The following is a 21020-nucleotide window of genomic DNA, read 5'->3' on the forward strand; positions in this document are numbered from 1 at the left end:
ATGGGTTCAATTTTGAGTCAAGTTAACTCTTGTCTGAATATCATAACACTTGTCAACGATAAAGGTGAAGATGTCATTGAAGATGAAGATCTTATAATTAAAATAATGACTCGTCATATAAATCAAATTGATGAAGTACCAAAGGTATACCATCAAAACTATATCTTGGTTTATATTTTACTTCGTTCTAAATTGAATTTGATCTTTCAGTTTAATAAACCATATAAATTATTTTCTTAGTTGATGTTATTCTCTGGCGAAATAATCTTGTCTCTTTTTATAATATTCTCTTTAAATTTTTTAATTGCATCAATTATTTCTTTATTAACATACTCCTATTTATTTTACATCTTTTTCTGTAATACTCAAAGGAGGGGTTGAAGAGGCAAAACACAACTATAGCTATTGAGATCATTGTACAATTTTTGCAAAATAAAATAACTTGAGGCTTCTTTCCTTAGTTCATCTAAAAATGTAAGATCCAAATTAATTCTGATATACTTAATGGAGCCAATCTCAATTTAGATTTTGGAACCTTCAATGAAAAATGTTATATTTTGTAGGCCATCAAATTGGGGATCTTTCAATCATCAAATGCAGCTGCTTCCATTAAAATTGTAGCATATTAATGCAGAAACCCTTTTATCTTTGGTGGAAAATATCCACAGGATTGTATCTAAGGAATGAAATACAAAATCTAAGCTGGAGTCTAATGTAGTCATACCTGCTGCTGCACAGATAGCTTTTACAGGTCAATGTTATGGTAATAGTTGGTCTTCACTTTGGCTTGCTATTGAACTTATTCTTGAAGATGCTTTGGATGGAGGGCACATAGCAGATTTTAGTGCCATTGAAATTATTACTGGTATGAATGCATGATTGTTTTCTTATTATTTAGAAATTGGAGATTGTATTATCAATCATGATCAAGATCTAAACAAGCCGATTCAAGAACATTTGTACTTCCAAGAACATTTTCCAAGAACATGATGTAAATGATTCACCTGAAAGGACCTTCTTGGACTTGAGAAGCTTGTAGAGGCAGCTATTGTCATAGACTATACATACATTTTATAGTCTGTCTAAAGAATGACGTCAATGTTGGTGTTATACTACTATTTACTTATTTTATTATTAAAATCTTATAATATTAAATCGAAGTGACGTCTTTAGAATATTATTACGTTAATGAACAAGAGCACGAGATGCTATTAGACAATTACAAGATATCAAATAGAACAAGTAAAGTATGTTATGCCGATGACGATCTTAGGTTTCCCTAATCGTCCGGTTTAGAATCGTGTCATGATTATGTTATGCTTAGGTCTCGATACGTAGAGCGTATTCTTGGCAACGCGGTTTTAGTTTCCCCTTGACCGCCATGACACGTATAAGAAGTGAAGCCTATAACAAGTTAAGATGAACCTATGACGGATCTAGTATGCACGATCGTCTAGGAAAACATACCACACACGTATAATCAACCGTCAGGTTGTATTGTAGACACGTGGTGACCGTAGGTTTCCCCTGAGGTTACCTATAGCCTAGGATTAGGGGAACTCACTGAGACATTATGTCTCATCCCAATCCTTATTTGTTTCAGATAAACAGGTTGGATGTCAAGCTAGTAGCCGAATGGATGTTCAACAAGTGTTCGTTCGTACCCGCTGCAGGATGATATGGATATGCAAGGATGCATTTACTATGTTTTAAAAAAAAATTTGAGTTGTATTATCATTTTACGAATGCACATTGTTGTATAAGATATTCATTCGAAGTTTTATTGTTGTAAATTTTTAATGTATCCAGTACTAAACTTAACGCACATGCTAAACTTTCTAGATACGTTTAGTGTGGGTGTTACAACTACACATAGGCAGAATCTGTAATCAGCTCATGGTAGAAGGTGCTAACCCACAGCTTCTACAATGGTTTCTAACCGAAAAAAGAAAATAACAAAAGCTGACATAATAGAAACATGCATATAGTAATTCTACTTGAAGACATGCACGGCTCAATGGATGAGGAAGCTTTGGAGAGCGGCCTCAGTCGTCATTGTCAGCAGTCTTCGCTGACGAACTCATCATAGAAATATTCTCTGGGCTCTCCGTGAAACCTCTTATGAAATTCAGGTGCCTTAACAATTCTTTCAAAACTCTCATTTCCGATCCTCACTTTGTTCAAATGCATCTCAAGTAATCAGCATGAAATCCGCACCTAGCAATAACTTCCTTTCTAAATTCCGAGAATATATATCAGTTTATGAAGTCCTAACCTTCCCAATTTCTCGTTTGCTAGAGAATTCATCGACGACCACCATCCACTATGATCATTTCATTCGAATGACAAGGAATGATGATGGTATTTAGTTTGTTGCTGGTTCGTGCAATGGACTAATATGCTTCATCAGTATGCATATTTCACGCCTTTGTCTTTGGAACCCTTCCACCAGGAGAAAATCTGAATTTTTTTTACCCTCTTCATATAGTTTTCATTTTCAATACTCTTTTGGTAATGATAAGTTTAATAACAACGGTGTGTATTTGAGTGTTTATACTATTAACTGGTTGGCCGTGCGCGGTTACTTTGGTTCAGATTATTTAAATTTCGATGATATTACTATTGAGCAATATGTGATTCTTTCACTTGATCTATCCACTGAGACGCACACTCAACTCTTGCTGCCTCAGGGTTTTGATAAGGTGCCACGTAATCCACCAAAGCTTGTGGTTTTGACGGACCTTCTTTGTTTTTGTCATGATTATGAGGAAACCCATTTTATAATTATATGGCAAATGAAGGATTTTGGAGTTCAGAAGTCTTGGATTCTATTATATAAAATTAGTTATGACAATTTCTTTCCAGCAATGGAGCATAAACGGTAAGATTTGTTCATGTTGTATCTTTATGAGAATGGGGATAAACTGTTATTTTTTTGTTGGTACAAATGGGGATACACTGTTATTGTTAAATGATAACGACGACGAGGCGTTTATCTATAATTCTAGAGACAATAGAGTCGAGAAAATTGGATTTTTGGATAAAATATTCTGGTCGCGGGCCAAAGATTACATTGAAAGAGAAAACATATTTCTTACAGAGTACATATATATTTTTTTTAAAAAGTATATCATTTTTATGCTGATAGCATCTCAATTGAAATACAAAGTTTTTATTGCTTTTAATGTTTCAAGATGGTCCTTATCATTTAAGATTTTTTTGGTGTGCTGGTCCTCATCATATGAGGTTTAAGCATATATATTTAAAGTTTAAACGGATACAAGCTGGTGAGTTTAAAAATAGTGAGTTGTTGAAAGAAGCTTATGTTGCTGAAAGATCTACCAGAAGGAACATGGCTACAAATGTAATGAAATAACCCTGACATCTCTAGTCACATGCATGCACAATACATATCATAGAACATTTTGGATTATAGAATTCGAAATGTCTCAGCACAGAGACAGAAGTGCTGTGTTTTGGCTAAGACATACATTCGGCATTTAAATTGCTTCTAAACGATATAAACATATATTCACGATCGTACAAAATAAATAATTTAATAGAAAAAACATAAATTAAAAATATAACCTAATTTTCAAACATTAAACATATCCAAACATTAAACAAATATTATCCAAAAATACACTTTGTTCGGATTATATAAAATTCTATCCTAGACTGTAAACTTCTCCTAGACTGTAAATACAGTCAAAGGAAACATTTTCAATGCTCCAACCGACCAAATATGCATTAAACACATAACAAACTGTTCAAACCTTGGGTGAAACACCACAGTCCACCCAGTCTGGGAGGCTTCAAATTATATAATCCGAAACTATCTTAATATTTTTGGATTGTATAATCCGAACAGCCCCATTCTATGTTTAAGTTTGATTTTTGGAGGGTTTTCATGGCGAATGACACAAGGAAAGAAAAAAAAGGTACAAAAGAAAATTAAATGACTTAAAATAACATAATCACATAAGTGATAAAAATTATGGGAAAGTGTTCAAAGATGTGCTTTCGTACTTGATCCAGCAGGTCTGCCAACTGACATATTTCGATCGACAGGTCAACTGGATCAAGTTCACAAGAACCTCTTGCTGTTCATATCATTAGGAAATTTTTTCAGAGTTTTTGTTGTGTTTTACGACAAATGAACCAAGCACACTTATTTATAGAAGTTTCTGTGCGTCGTGGATCACAAAAAATGTCGATGCAATGTGGACCACTCAAAAAAACCTGTGCTAAATTGGTTCAGATTATATAATCTGAAACCTAACTTGCACCATATAGATCTTCTTATCTTTATGTGTTTCTACGGTGTACACAGTTATCTTCTTATGTAATTAATGAATACAAACACATTACACAACACAAAGTGACAAAATGAAATGTGCGATGAAGTTAGGTTCATAATATGACCATAACTATATTGACTTTAATTTCTACGCCGTACATTAAGTATAACAATTTCAAATACACAAAATACATAATTCAACAACATAAAACATGTAATAAAATAAAACATAATATATCACATATGAGCTAAAATAATTTTTTCTATTGGTTCCTCCAACAAAGATCTGATCTCTTCATAGTTCTTGGGACGGATCAAATTTTCTGAATTTGTATCCTGTCCAACGAAACGTCCAACTCGACCAGTCCTTTGGTAATGTACTGACTAAACGTCGAGAACATGGTTCTCACGTCGTCATCATTCATGAGCTTCATCCGGTTGAACTACAAAGTTCTGGCTGAGTTGGTCGATGGACGTCAATACTCAATACAATCCACCCTCATTGTGTCTTTGTGGTTGAGTTGGCAGTTGATTTGGTCTAGCTAATCCTTTGACCCGAAGAAAGTGACATCAGTGTGAATCCTGAATAGATGGGGTGGTTTTTCCCCGTTGTAGTAAACTGCAGCTAGCTTAGTATTCGGATCAATGACGGAAATGTCCATGATTTTTTTGGTGTGGTTTACTGCTTATGAAAACAGGCGCACTAATTTATAGAACTTTATGTGCATTGTGGACCACATAAACTATCGGTGCGTTGTGGACCACAAAAAAAAATTCTATACATAAGATTTTCAGATTGTATAATCCGAAATATCCCTCACTCTATAAAGTATGAAGTTTGATTCATTTCCACTCATTATTGAAGCATTTCGGGTTCTATAATTGTGAAACCATCTAGAATATTTTCGGATTGTAAAATCCGAATCAGCTCAGAGTGTTGGAAGGTTACTTGCTCAACAAGAGTAACTCATGAAACACGTTATTCAAAGGGTTTTACCAGCTTTAATGTCTGGTCGGGTTCTTTAAACACATTTTTTTGAACCCCGTGTATGAATCATTAAACTCTATGCAACTTATTCTTCAAAAATTTCCCCTATAAATACCTTTCAATCCTTCACAATTTCTCACACTATCATCTCACATTCTCTCCCTCTCCTTTCTTCTACAACTATGTGTATCCATCGTTGGCCTTTCATACAAAAAGACTACTTTCAAAATTCAAGAATTGCATGGACGGTCAATGGGGATGGTGTAACGCTGCAAAGAAGCGCGGTTTGTCTGAGTGTGAGGTTGGTCTGTCTGGGTGCAAGGTTGACCATCAAGGTCTCTTTTGCCCTAGAAAGGAAAAAAAACCTTATCCCAGCCCCGTCCCCCTCCCCCTCCATCTATTTCTTACCCCCTCCATCTTCTTGCACCACAAGTTTAGCTTTAGGTTTTAATTAATAAATTAACATTAGATGTTTGAAGATTTTATGTAATAAGCTTTAAGGTTAAATTTTATTGTAAATATACTATGAGAGAATTCATAAATCATCTTTGTTTCTTTAATTTTTTGTATATTTACATTTATTTTATGTTTTTGTAATTTATAATTATATCAATGAAATAATATACGCCACTGTTTCTTTAAAATTCTGGGTAAAACTAATTTGGATTATATAATAATCATCAATCTATTTCGGATTCTAAAATCTAAATAAAGGGTAATTTTGGAAAATAAAATAGACGCAAGAAACAAATAGGATGAAAAGAGTAACAAGAACAAATAGATTTACCTAAAAAAAAGAACAACTAGCGTTGAATAACGCTATAAAATTCCGAGAATATATACCCAAACCTATCACCGAAACCCCCAACACTATTTTAAACCCTCACACAGCTTCATTATCGTTCTTCAAATCCTGATGCCATAGATTTACAGGATGGTTTTTCGTTAAAGTTATTTAATAAATCTTACTTTATACAAACGCACAAATTCAAACTGTGTGCTTCTTTTTGGATTCATTGGTTAGGGTTCTACTCGAATACATGCACGGCTCAATGGAAGAGCATCCTCAGTCGTCATTGTCGGCAGTCTTCCCTGACGAACTCATTATAGAAATATTCTCCCGACTCTCTGTGAAACCTCTTTTGAAATTCAGGTGCCTTAACAATTCTTTCAAAACTCTCATTTCCGATCATCACTTCATTCAAAAGCATCTCAAGAAATCAACACGAAACCCACACCTAGCTCTAACTTCGCCACCAATATATACCATCCCAATTTCTCGTGTACTCGATAATTCATGGACGACCACCATTCACTATGATCATTTCCATGGATTGATCAGGAATGAAGCTAATTGGATGGTTGCTGGTTCATGCAATGGATTAATCTGCTTGGTTAATATTTATACTCTCCGTTTTTGGAACCCAGCCACTAGGACTAAATCTGATTTTATTTCAGATTCTTCGAATGAATCTTTTCAGCACTCTTTTGGTTATGATACTTTGACCGAAACTTATAAGGTGGTAGCTCTCCGTATAGCGAAGGAGCATGGCAATGCAGCAAGAAGCATTGTGAAAATTTTCACTTTGGGGGATAATTCTTGGAGAAATATTCATCCTTTCCCTGTTATTCCACTTTTATGGGCTTATAATTATTATAACAAAGGTATGTATTTGAGTGGTACTATTAATTGGTTGGCTGTCAGCGATTACTTTGGTTCAGATATTTTACTTGCGCTTGATGTTACTATTGATCAATATGTGATTCTTTCACTTCACCTCTCCACTGAGACACACACTCAACTTTTGCTGCCTCGGGGTTTTGATAAGCCGCCATGTTATCCGCCAAAGCTTGTGGTGTTGATGGACTGTCTTTGTTTTTGTCATGATTTTGAGCAAACCCATTTTATAATATGGCAAATGAAGGATTTTGGAGTTCAGGAATCTTGGATTCAATTATATAAAATTAGTTTTAGCAATTTCTTTTCAGCAATGGAGTATAAACGGTTAGATTTGTTCATGTTGTGTCTTTCTGAGAATGGGGATACACTGTTATTGTTAAACGATCACAAGGACAATGCATTTATCTATAACTGCAGAGACAATAGAGTCAAGAAAATTAGAATTACTGATAAAATATTCTGGTCGGAGACTAAGGATTACGTCGAAAGTCTGGTTTCGACTAATTGAAAGTGAGTTTCTCTTCCCCATATTACTTGTTTGAGTATATGTTACTTCGTGTTGCTATAAAGTTCTTGTAATAGTATTAGATTGTGTGAATATTTTGTGTGATCGCTTAGCCTGTTTATATTGTTGAATGAGTATCTATTACCATTTGTTGGATGTTAGGCTCTAACGAATTGAATGAAGGAAATTTACAGGCAACTTATATGTTAGGTAATTTGCCTGAACACAAAAGGAAGGGGAGGGCTTTGGGAAAAAGGAATGAGAAAGTGGAAGAAGTAGAAGAAAATGGGAGGGGGGGCTTTGGAGAGATAATTTTTCTTCATAACTTGCTTTAGCTAATCCCTAACCTAAAGCAAATTCTACAAGACCAATTGACCAGAAAGTTGTGATCAGAAAATAGCAAAACTTCACAGAGGTGAAATTGTAAGTTCACTCCTATAAATTGGCTTATCTCCCATCACTGATCAAATGATAACTTCCTTAATTTATGATTAAGTCAATTGCGATTTGGAAATTGATATGGATTAGCCTAGATTTGTATTTAAAGCTTATTCTGATGTTCTTCCTATATCACTTATATTTTTAGTTGATTAACATATATAAGCTTTTTTCTTGTTCTTTTTTGAATTTATTGCGTTAGTGGAAGAAGTATTTGTATCATTCGATGAAGAACAAATCTACCAAGGAAATAATAAATGTGATGAAATACCTAAGGTTGGAACTATATTTAGCTCCAAAGATGAACTTACAGAGTATTACAAGAGTTCTGCCCAGCCTATAGGTTTTGGAGTTACTAAACTTAGTAGCGAAAATGGTGATGATGGAAAAAATATTTCCCTCTTGCATGTAGTCATGAATCATGATGTTTCATATTTTGAATTGTTATAGGTACTAGATCTTTATAGTCACTGATATTTTTTTAATTAAATAATCTGATATAAATTCATTAATTCTGTAATTTTTCCTTTTGTAGGCGCACAACACCATGTGAATGATCTATCGTTGTTCGCAATTACACGTGAATCATAAAGACATGTAGTGATGATTGGTCATTTCGATACTATTTAGAAGCAGAGTATTGCTTTTGAACTATTATTAACCTTATATCTTTAGCATAGGATTGCTTGTGATATCCTTTATCAGCTGCTTCAAATATGGCACTGCTATTAGTCTAAAGCTCCAGAATTGGAGTGGTTTAGTTAGTTTATATGCTTCTGTGAAATTTGTCTGCATAAGGTTTCTACACATTTTTAAATTTGCTATGTAAGGCTACATTGTAAGGCTGGTGCTGTGGGTTTAAGCTTGGCACGAGTCTACACTTTTTTGTGCACAATTTCAGAAGTTTTGATATTTTTGTCTTTTAACAGTGTAACTTGGTTATGTTGTTATTTTAATAGATGGATGGAATTTCTTTTCTTTCATACACTTTTTACAGTTCAAAAGATTCAACGCTCGAACATGATTGACTAACAACGTAAAAATGTACAATGCCACTGCATATGAATAATTACATCATAAGAAAAACATGCACAAAATAGTTTAAACACGATCCAACGAGGCTATAGAGCGAAAGATGAGTAAATGAGACCTCCTACTGAACATGCAATAAGCTGCCAATAGGCCTACACCACAAATCAAATCAATACCCTCATAAAACTAGTTCCATTCCATCTACATGATCAACACAATCCTACATTGACTCGACATAAACAAAATAAAACCACTCATGAGCAACAGATCCACAGACCCCCATGAGCATAATCTTTCAATTTTGTTGTCGTTTTTCAATCTTTCGATTCACTTATCAGTCTCGTGAACAAATGCGCTGCCAAAGCCATGTAGAGTAATTGCGAACCAGACACTTATTTCATTCCTGAAAAATAAGGTAACAAGAAATGTCCAAGTTAATTAACACGGTAACTTGATATTTTGGTCATCTTAGTGGAACAAAGTTATTTATATTAAGGAAATTGCAGTCATGGAAAAACAAAGGAAGTTAACGTGTTGCTGATACAGGAAACTTCAAAACACATCTCATAAATTGTTCTAAAGGAATCCATGAAATGCCTTAAAGAGTATTCACTTCAGAGTACTTGTTATTTGGGAATTCAAAATGCCCAAACTGAGAGTTATATAACAAGATTTCACAATTTAATTAAAGCTTATAAAATAAAAATTATTGGTGATAAGCCAGTTTATTGTAACCTATTCTTTTAACTGTGATAGCATCAAAACAAATTCCATGATAGTTATTATAGTATAGTGAGAATAAACTAGAGTTAGATAAGTTAACTAGAGTTAGTAGTTTAGTTAGAGTTAGTTACCCCAACTAATCTCTATATATAAGAACACTCATTATACTCATTCATTATCTTTTTAATCATTTTTATTTTGTGATGACTCCTAGAACCATGGAATACTATGATATAAAAATGAATGTATAACCTCCTCTTATTACTTACTATGGCAGTCGCATGCTCTGATAAAACGGTAATTACAAAATTTGAATTGCCATTGATGTTTCAGCTTGAAATCTTACTATGCAGGCAGATTCAATAAAGCATTTCTTGTTGTAGTTATTGTGATTTTTATCTCCTGAATTGCCTCATTTTATTTGAAAATAATATATTTTTTTTAACTGGAAAATGAAAAAGATTGTCACTCAGAGAAATTAAAACTGGCATGAGGGAGTTAAATAGGAGTTAACTAAGAATTGAAATTGATTTAAACAAAATGTTAGCAGTACGTAAGAACTACGAATGATTTGAAAACTTGATGTGGGACAATAGTTCCTAAAATGAAAGAACATGGTTCGATATTAAACGTTGAAGAAGAAATTAATGTTCAATTTCTCTTGTCTCCTCATTCTCTTGTGCACTAGAATACCATAGCCCACAAGCATATAATAACATGCTTGATTCAACCCTTCCATTCATTAGTTTGTGGCAGTAGGGAGATTTAGTTTTTCATTCCCAACGGCCATGAGATCGCGAATTTGAACATTTAATTTAATAAATATAAATTATTTTCATAATTGATCATATTTTCTCCCTTAAACTTATATTTAAGTATGTTTTTAATTTATGAATATTTTTTTGTTGTTGATAATTCATGAACATTTTCTTTGAATAACCGAATTCTCTCTATTTTTTTTTATAATTTAGGAACAAATTAGCCTTGCCTAATTTCAGTTTATGTGCTTCTGAAAAGGATGTTATTGCTTTAAATGAGGAAATGCAAAATCTGCTAAATGCAACTGCTTTAGATGATGATGAAGTGGAAATTCTACTTGATCCACATTGAGAAATGCGCTTGGAAATTGAAGACATGCCTTTTGAGGAATTTATTCCGTTGGGTGAGAGAATTTGTAATTTGTAGCGTAAGTACTGGTTTATCAAAGGAAACAACTACAACTCAAATGAAGACAAATGTTTACACACCGAAACCCAAATATTATTAATTTGGAAGAGTTCCTTTATGACGTTCAAGAAATTGATGCCTGCGTCATATGTGAGATTGAATTTAAAGACCAAAAGAAGATTGGAATTCCTCAATGTAAGCATGAATATCATGTCCATTGCATAACAAAATGGTTGGTGATAAAAAAAATGAATGCCCTATTTGCAAATCAGAAGCTTTGACTTCTACAAAGAATATTACATAGAAATCTATTAATATTTTATAAAGAATTCATAGATTCTTATGTGTCATTCTTTGTAGAAGTCAAGGCTTCTGATTTGCAAATAAGGCATTCATTTTTTGTCACAAACCATTTTGTAATGAAATCAACATGATATTCTTGCTTGCATAGAGGAATTCCAATATTTTTTTTATCTTTAAATTAAGTCTGAAATATTATGCAAACATCCATTTCCTCGACGTCAGAAGGGAACTCTTCTAAATTAATACTACTAGGGTTTGGTGTGTAAACTTTTCTCTCCAATGGAGCTGTAATTGTTTCCACTTATAACCCATTACTTACATTAAAAATCCTCTCACACAATGCAAAAAAAAAAAATTCATAAGACATTTCTAAGCGGATTTCTTGAAGTGGACCTGGTAGAATTTCCTCATCATCATCTAAAGCAATAGCTTTTATATGACTTTGCACGTCCTTATTTAAAGCAACAACATCCTTTCAAAAAGCACATAAACCTAAAATAAGTTGAGCCTAATCTGATCCTAAATTACCGAAAAAAAAACATAGAATTCGGTTATTAAAGAAAAAATTCATAGATTATCAACAACAAAAAGTATTCGTAAATTAAAAAACCATATTTAAATATAAATTGAAAGGAGAAAAATATTATCAATTGTGTAAATAATTTATATGGTTTATTAAATTGAAAGCTCAAATTCAATTTATAATGAAGTAAAGTTTAAAAAGAAATATAGTATTACTAGTATACCTTTCGTGAAGAAGAGTTAGATATGAAGAGGAAATATTTTTTTTAGATCTGCACAAGAAAAACAAAGAAGATGAGTGAATGGATGAGAAAAAAAAAGCGTCTACAACTTATTTATATTCTGAGTAATAAGAGGGAGGGCTCAATTTTAGGGTTAGGGGCTACGGGCCTGGGCCTTGAAATATTAGTTGTGATTTTAATATGGCCGTTACGTACTTTTCCCACCCTATTGGTTTCCTACACGCTATATTTTTTTCCCCAAATTAGTCTTTGCTCAGAAAATAAAATCCGAAAGCTATTCGACATAGAATCTAAAACTGGATGAAACATAGAATTACATAACAACATTGCATATAATATAAGAACAAATTATTGAAAATGACTAAAATTAAAAGAAAAATATGCAAAGAAACAAGAAATAAATAAAACTCTCATATCATTAATAGATCATATCTTTCATTGTACATTTACATTACCATTGAAGCTAATTACACAAATTAATTAAACAACTAAAGCTAACCTATGGCAAAGGAAACTTTGATGGTCAACCTTACAACCAAATAGGTCAACTTGACACCCAAACAAATGGTGCAAATTTGTTGAGTGGCACCATGTCTTTTTCCCATTCAGACAACCCTTAAAAAGCTAGAGTAACCTTTTTGTACGAAATGCCAACGTTGGAAAGACATTATAGAAGAAAAGAGAAGGGGAGAATGTGAGACGATGGAATGAGAAATTGTGAAGGATTGATGAGTATTTACAGGAGGAATTTGTGAAGGATGGTGCAAAAAGTGTAATTTTCCATTAATTGCAGTAAAAAATACGTGGTAAAACGTGGTCTGACTAGTCAATACCTTTTGAAAAAACGTGTTTAATGAGCAACTCTTCCCAGAATTGTTTAGTTAATATAATCCAAACAAGCTCAAGACTGTGCTAAATTTGGCACTTTATGGGGTTAGGGAGAGTTCAAATTATATAATCCGAAAACCAGCTCAAATATATATTTTTTTCCTGTGGTCCACATTGCACCAACAATTTATGTGGTTCACAACGCACATAAACTTCTTTAAATTAGTGTGCATGTTTTCATAAGTAGTAAACCACACCAAAAAAAAAACATGGATACTTTGGTTCTTGATCCAAACACCAAGCTAGCTCCAATTTACTTCAACATGGGAAAACCACCCCATCTGTTCAGGGTGCAGAATGATGTCACACAGTCTGTGTTGAAGGATCAACTAAATCAAATCAACCGTCAAATCAACCACTGAGACACAAGAAGGGTAGACAGTGTTGAGTAACGACGTCAACCAACTCAGGTGGAAGAGTGCAGTTCACCTAGATGAAGCTCATGGATGACGACGACATGAGAACAATGTTCTCTATATTTGAGCAGTACAGTACTACACGACCGATCGAGTTGGACGCTTCATTGGTCAGTTTTGTTGGAGATACTAAAGAAAGTTTTAGCTGACCTAGAAATTACAAGGATATATGGGCTTTGGTTGAGGAACCACACGAAGAAATTAATTTAGCTGATCCATGGTATGTCATGTTTTATTTTAGCTGAGCAAGGTTCAACACGTTCTGGGACGATTCAAATTATATAAACAAAAATGTTTAAGATGTGTTTGAATTATATAAACCAAAGGTTCGGAGGATTTGTGGTGAATTTAATGTTATTTTTGATCGGTTAAAGCATTGTAAATGTTTCCTTCAACTGTATTTATAGTCTAGGATTTTATGGCTATAAATAGCCATGAATCCTTCAACAATTTCATTCATTATTCAACCCTCTCTAAATTCCTCACAAGACTTGTCTTCAATTTCCAAGTACATTTCTCGAACTGGATCAAGCAGAATTTCCACTTCATGATCATCTACAGCAATAGCATTTAGCAGATTTTGCACTTCCTCATTTAAAACACTTTTCAGAAACACAAACTTGAAATTAGGCAAGCCTATTACGTTGAAAGTCTAGTTTTGACAAATTGAAAGTGAGTTTCTCTTCCCCATATTAGTTGTTTGAGTTTATGTTACTACGCGTTGCTATAAAATTCTTGTCATTTTATAGTATTAGATTAGATTGTATGAAATTTGCCTGAACGCAATTTTTACAAAGGAATATTCATCCACTCTTGGATATTCTTATAAGAAATATGAAATAGTCTTTAATTTGAAAACATAACGCATTATATAGAACTGAAATGCAAGGGAAATTCTAAAAAAAGAGTGTTAAGAGGTGGAAGTGGGAAACTAATTTATGAGCAAGTGACATAGATCAATAACAAAGAGGATAGAAATTAGAGACTAACGATTATAGATTTAACACTATGAAATGCTTCAGATCTTGTTATTTAACCAATTACCTTTCCATGATTTAATTCATGGTATTATGAAATTGAAAATCAAGCTTACTCAAACAAATAAATGATGAATTTGCCTAACATCGGAGTATGGTTAATTAAATTTGAATTACCTTTCCTTGAGTCAACAATTTCCTTGGCATATTTTCATCTGCCCCTGTTTCATTTTTTTACTTGTGCAGTTTTGATCACGATCATTGTATGAAAATGTGGACACTATGGCAAAAGAAGTATAGAAAGGGGCTGCTGTTATTTTTCATTCAATTAGAATGTGTTATTCTCTAGCAAATATTTAGATTTCCTTTTAGCTTGGATCATTTAGATTTGGGTCATGCTAACCGGTGTCCCCGGGACGCTAGTTAAGCGTACAAAAAAGGAAATTCTTACCATAAAAGGAAGCTTTGTTGACTTATTTATGGATTAATTAAACAATTTTCAATGCAATAATTAATATATAATTTCCTTTTTTAGTATCCTTAACCAGTGCCCCGGGGCATCTGTTAGCATTTCCCTTTAGATTTTCACCTGTTTGTTTTCAGTTTGTTACAAAGGTTAGTGAAAATTGAATGGTAAAGAATTAAAAGTGAATGAGGTTTGAATCACACTTTGATGCCTAAACAGTAAACCATCTTTACGCTGCTTCACTCTAATGGCGTGCTGATACCAAACACGGTTTCAGTGATGTGTCATTGCTACATAGCTTTAATAACTATCATTTTTCATTGAAAGAGAAAACACATTTCTTACAAAGTACACATATATTTAAAAATAAAATATCATTTTTATGTTGATAGCTTCTCAATTGAAATATAAAGTTTTTATTGCTTTTAATGTTTCAAGATGGTCATCATCATTTAAGATTTTTTTGGTGTGATGGTCCTCATCATATGAGGTTTAAGCATATATATATATATATATATATATATATATATATATGGGATTTGCTAGGTGTGTATATATATATATATATATATATATATATATATATATATATATATATTCAAAGTTCAAACGCATACAAGCTGGTGAGTTTAAAAATAGTGAGTTGTTGAAAGAAGCATATGTTGCTGAATTAGATCCACCAAAAGGAACATGGCTACAAATGTAATGAAATAACCCTGACATCTCTTTTCACATGCATGCACAATACATGTCGTAGAACGTTTTGGATTATATAATTTGAAATGTCTCATTAGAGAGACATAAGTGCTGTGTTTTGGCTAAGACATGCATTTGGCATTTAAATTGATTCCAAACGATATAAACATATATTCATGATCGTACAAAATAAATACTTTAATAGAAAAAACATAAATTCAAAACATAACACAATTTTCAAACATTAAACATATCCAAACATTAAACATATATCATCCAAAAATACACTCTGTTCGGATCATATAAAATTCTATCCTAGATCGTAAACCTATCCTGGACTGTAAATACAATCAAAGGAAACGTTTTCAATGCTCCAACCGACCAAAAATGCATTAAACACACCACAAAACCGTCCGAACCTTGGGTGAAACACCACAGTCCACCCAGTCTGGGAAGGTGTTCAAAGATGTGCTTTCATACTTGATCCAACTGGTGTGCCAACTGACATATTTCGATCGGCAGGTCAATCGGATCAAGTTCACAAGAACCTCTTGCTGTTCATATCTTTAGGAAGATTTTTCCAGAGTTTTTGTTGTGTTTTACGGAAAATGAATCAAGCACACTTATTTATAGAAGTTTCTGTGTGTCGTGGTCCACAAAAATTGTCGATGCAATGTGGACCACACAAAAAATCTGCGCTGAACTAGTTCAGATTATATAATCTGAAACCTAACTTGAACCATATAGATCTTCTTATCTTTATGTGTTTCTACGGTGTACACATTTATCTTCATATGTAATGAACGAACATAAACACATTACACAACACAAAGTGACAAAATGAAATGTGCGATGAAGTTAGGTTCATAAACTGACCATAAATATATTGATTTTGATTTCAACGCCGTACATTAAGTATAACAATTTCAAATACATCAAATACATAATTCAACAACATAAAACATGTAATAAAATAAAACATAATAGATCACATATCAGCTAAATTAATTTCTTTGTTTGGTTCCTCCAACAGAGCTCTGATCTCTTCATAGTTTCTGGGACGGATCAAATTTTCTGAATTTGTATTTGTCCAACGAAACGTCCAACTCAATCAGTCCTTTGGTACTGTACTAACCAAACGTCGAGAACATGGTTCTCACGTCGTCGTTGATCATGAACTTCATCCGCTTGAACTGCAAAGTTCTACCATCCACCCTCATTGTGTCTTTGTGGTTGAGTTGACGGTTGATTTGGTCCAGCTGATCCATCGACCCGAAGAAAGTGACATAAGTGCGAATCCTGAATGGATGGGGTGGTTTTTCTCCGTTGTAGTAAACTGCAGCTAGCCTGCTGTTTGGATAAATGACGAAAATGTCCAAGAATTTAATGGTGTGGTTTACTGCTTATGAAAATATGCACACTAATTTATAGAACTTCTTGTGCGTTGTGTACCACATAAACTATCGGTGCGTCGTGGATCATAAAAAAATCCTATACATCAGATTTTCAGATTGTATAATCCGAAATATCCCTCACCCTATAAAGTACGAAGTTTAACTCATTTTCACTCATTATTGAAGCATTTCGGGTTCTATAATTCGAAACCTTCTGGAACATTTTAGGATTGTAAAATCCATATCAGCTCAGAGGGTTGGACGATTACTTGCTCAGCAAGAGTAACTCATGAAACACGTTATTGAAAGGGTTTTACCAGCTTTAATGACTGGTCAGGTTCTTTAAACACGATTTTTTGACCCCCATGTAAGAATCATTAAACTCTATGCAACTCATTTTTCATAAATTTTCTTTATAAATACCCTTCAATCCTTCACAATTTCTCACACCATCATCTCACATTCTCTCCCGCTCCTTTCTTCTACAACTATGTGTTTCCATCGTTGGCCTTTCATACAAAAAGACTACTTTGAAAATTCAGGAATTGCATGGAAGGTCAATGGGGATGGTGTAACGCCGCGAAGAAGGGCGGTCTGTCTGGGCGTGAGGTTGGTCTGTCTGGGTGCAAGGTTGACCATCAAGGCCTCTTTCACCCTAGAAAGGAAACAAACCTTACCTCAGTCCCCTTCCCATTCATCTTCTTGCACCACATGCTTAGCTTTAAGCTTGTAATAAATTAACATTAGGCCTTTGAAGATTTTATGTAATAAGCTTTAAGGTTAAATTTTATTGTTAATATACTATGATATATTAATAAAATGAGAATTCATAAATCATCTTTGTTTCTTTAATTTTTTTGTATATTTACATTTATTTTATGGTTTTGTAATTTATAATAATTATGTCAATGAAATAATATACGCCACTGTTTCTTTAAAACTCAGGGCAAAACTAATTTGGATTATATAACCCAAAAATAATCATCAATCTATTTTGGATTCAAAAATTTAAACAAAGGTCCTCAAAAAAAATAATCTAAACAAAGGGTAATTTTGAAAAAAAAAAAAAATAGACGCATGAGAAACAAACAAATAAGATGAAAAAAGTAACAAGAACAACTAGATTTACCTAAAAAAAAGAATAACTAGCGTTGAATATACGCTATAAAATTCCGAGAATATACCCAAACCCATCACCAAAAACCCCCAACACTATTTTAAACCCTCACACAGCTTCATTATCGTTCTTCAAATCCTGATGCCATAGATTTACAGGATGGTTTTTCGTTAAAGTTATTTAATAAATCTTACTTTATACAAACGCACAAATTCAAACTGTGTGCTTCTTTTTGGATTCATTGGTTAGGGTTCTACTCGAATACATGCACGGCTCAATGGAGGAGCATCCTCAGTCGTCATTGTCGGCAGTCTTCCCTGACGAACTCATTATAGAAATATTCTCCCGACTCTCTGTGAAACCTCTTATGAAATTCAGGTGCCTTAACAATTCTTTCAAAACTCTCATTTCCAATCCTCACTTTGTTCAAATGCATCTCAATAAATCATCACGAAACCCACACCTCCTACTAACTTCCTTACCACTGTTTGATCTCATAACCTTCCCAATTTCTCGTTTACTCGATAATTCATTGAAGACCACCATTCTTTATGATTATATCCATGGATTGATTGAGAATGGCGATAGTTGGTTAGTTACTGGTTCATGTAATGGATTGATATGCTTGGTTAATATTCATACTTCATGCCTCCGTTTTTTGAACCCAGCCACTAGGACTAAATCAGATTTTATTTCAGTTTCTTCGAATAAATCTTTTCAGCACTCTTTTGGTTATGATACTTTGACCGAAACTTATAAGGTGGTAGCTCTCCGTGTAGCGAAGGAGCATGGCAATGCAGCAAGAAGCATTGTGAAAATTTTCACTTTGGGGGATAATTCTTGGAGAAATATTCCTCCTTTCCCTGTTATTCCACTTTTTTGGGCTTATCATTATTATAACAATGGTGTTTATTTGAGTGGTACTATTAATTGGTTGGCTGTCAGTGATTACTTTGGTTCAGATATTTTATGTGTGCGTGATGTTACTATTGATCAATATGTGATTCTTTCACTTCATCTCTCCACTGAGACACACATTCAACTTTTGCTGCCTCGGGGTTTTGATAAGCCGCCACGTTATCCGCCAAAACTTGTGGTGTTGATGGACTGCCTTTGTTTTTGTCATGATTTTGAGCAAACCCATTTTATAATATGGAAAATGAAGGATTTTCGAGTTCAGGAATCTTGGATTCAATTATATAAAATTAGTTATAACAATTTCTTTTCACCAATGGAGCTTAAGCGGTTAGATTTCCTCGTGTTGTATCTTTCTGAGAATGAGGATACAATGATATTGTTAAACGATCACAAGGACAAGACATTTATCTATAACTGCAGAGACAATAGAGTCAAGAAAATTGGAATTACTGATAAAATATTCTGGTCGCAGACCAAGGATTACGTCGAAAGTCTGGTTTCGACTAATTGAAAGTGAGTTTCTCTTCCCCATATTACTTGTTTGAGTTTATGTTACTTCATGTTGCTATAAAGTTCTTGTAATTTAACAGTATTAGATTGTGTGAATATTTTGTGTGATGGCTTAGCTTCTAATTAGCCTGTTTATATTGTTGAATGAGTATCTATTACCATTTGTTGGATGTTAGGCTCTAACGAATTGAATGAAGGAAATTTACATGCAAATTATATGTTAGGTAATTTGCCTGAACACAATTTTTACTAAGGTTTTGTTTGCGAGTTTGGAGGGGAAGGAAGGGGAGAGCTTTGGGAAAAAGGAATGAGAAAGTGGAAAAAGTAGGAGAAAATGGGAGGGGGGGCTTTGGAGAGATAATTTTTCTTCATAATACAAAACTCTTATCATTTGGGGAAACTTAAAAATTGTATTTGAGGAGAGTTTGTATGAGTCGCCCAATTGCTGCTAAATAAGGAATTTTACCTGCTAATCCTTAACCTAAAGCAAATTCTACAAGACCAATTGACCAGAAAGTTGTGATCAGAAAATAGCAAAACTTCCCAGAGGTGAAGTTGTAAGTTCACTCCTATAAATTGGCTTATCACCCATCACTGATCAAATGATAACTCCCTTAATTTATGATTAAGTCAATTGTGATTTTGAAACTGATATGGATTAGCCTAGATTTGTATTTAAAGCTTATTCTGATGTTCTTCCTATATCACTTATATTTTTAGTTGATTAACATATATAAGCTTTTTTCTTCTTGTTGTTTTTTGAATTTATTGCGTTAGTGGAAGAAGTATTTGTATCTTTCAATGAAGAAGAAATCTACCAAGGAAATAATAAATGTGATGATAGTTTAGAACCAAATATTGTTGATGGAGATGAAATACCTAAGGTTGGAACTATATTTAGCTCCAAAGATGAGCTTACATACAGAGTATTACAAGAGTTATGCCCAGCCTATAGGTTTTGGAGTTACTAAACTTAGTAGCAAAAATGGTGATGATGGAAAGAAATATTTTCCTCTTTCATGTAGTCATGAATCATGGTGTTTCATATTTTGAATTGTTACAAGTACTAGATCTTTATAGTCACGGATATTTTTTTAATTAAATAATTTGATATAAATTCATTAATTCTGTCATTTTTTCTTTTTATAGGCACAACACCATGTGAATGATCTATCGTTGTCACCAATAACACATGTATCATAAAGACATGTAGCGATGATTGGTCATTTTGATACTACTTAGAAGCATAGGATTGTTTTTGAACTATTAACTTTATGCCTCTAGCATAGGATTGCTTGTGATATTCTTTATCAGCTGCTTCAAATATGTCACTGCAATTAGTCTAAAGCTCAAGAATTTGTCTGCGTAAGGTTTCTACACATTTTTAAATTTGCTATGTAAGGCTACATTGTAAGGCTGGTACTATGGGTTTAAGCTTGGCATGAGTCCACTCTTTTTTCTGCACAATTTCAGAAGTTTTGCTATTTTTTGTTTTTTAACAGTGTAACTTGGTTGTGGTACTATTAATTGGTTGGCTGTCAGCGATTACTTTGGTTCAGATATCTTACGTGCGCGTGATGTTACTATTGATCAATAGTTCAAAAACACAAATCATCTTAGTGGAAAGTGAGGTATGATGAAAGTAAACAAAAGATTCAATGCTCTAACAGGATTTGACTGACAACGTAATTATGTACAATGCCACTGCATATGAATAATTACATCATACGAAAAACA

General features: G+C 33.4%; 2 protein-coding genes and 1 pseudogene across 2 annotated transcripts; all 3 read left to right on the top strand.

The window, feature by feature from the left end:
* On the top strand, window positions 1-3376 carry LOC146926749 (F-box/kelch-repeat protein At3g06240-like; annotated as a pseudogene).
* A 2964-nt stretch (window positions 3377-6340) lies between these two features.
* On the top strand, window positions 6341-7477 carry LOC146926750 (F-box/kelch-repeat protein At3g23880-like). The gene has a single exon (XM_085706963.1). The coding sequence runs from the start codon at window positions 6341-6343 to the stop codon at window positions 7475-7477; it is 1137 nt and encodes a 378-aa protein (XP_085563089.1).
* Window positions 7478-18035: 10558 nt separating this feature from the next.
* LOC146926751 (F-box/kelch-repeat protein At3g23880-like) lies at window positions 18036-20783 on the top strand. Its single transcript, XM_085700249.1, has 2 exons — window positions 18036-19286; window positions 20433-20783. Exon 1 carries the CDS (start codon window positions 18121-18123, stop codon window positions 19282-19284), a length of 1164 nt encoding a protein of 387 aa, XP_085556375.1. The 5' UTR covers window positions 18036-18120; the 3' UTR covers window positions 19285-19286; window positions 20433-20783.
* The last annotated feature ends 237 nt before the right edge of the window (window positions 20784-21020 follow it).

The sequence above is a fragment of the Medicago sativa genome, chromosome 4 (assembly GCF_051527215.1).
Source record: "Medicago sativa cultivar Bolivia chromosome 4, Bolivia_mono, whole genome shotgun sequence".
In the NCBI taxonomy this organism is placed as follows: Eukaryota; Viridiplantae; Streptophyta; class Magnoliopsida; order Fabales; family Fabaceae; genus Medicago; species Medicago sativa.

Coding starts and splice junctions, on each gene's coding strand:
- LOC146926750 (XM_085706963.1), top strand. CDS start 6,341: ATGGAAGAGCATCCTCAGTCGTCATTGTCGGCAGTCTTCCCTGACGAA.
- LOC146926751 (XM_085700249.1), top strand. CDS start 18,121: ATGCACGGCTCAATGGAGGAGCATCCTCAGTCGTCATTGTCGGCAGTC.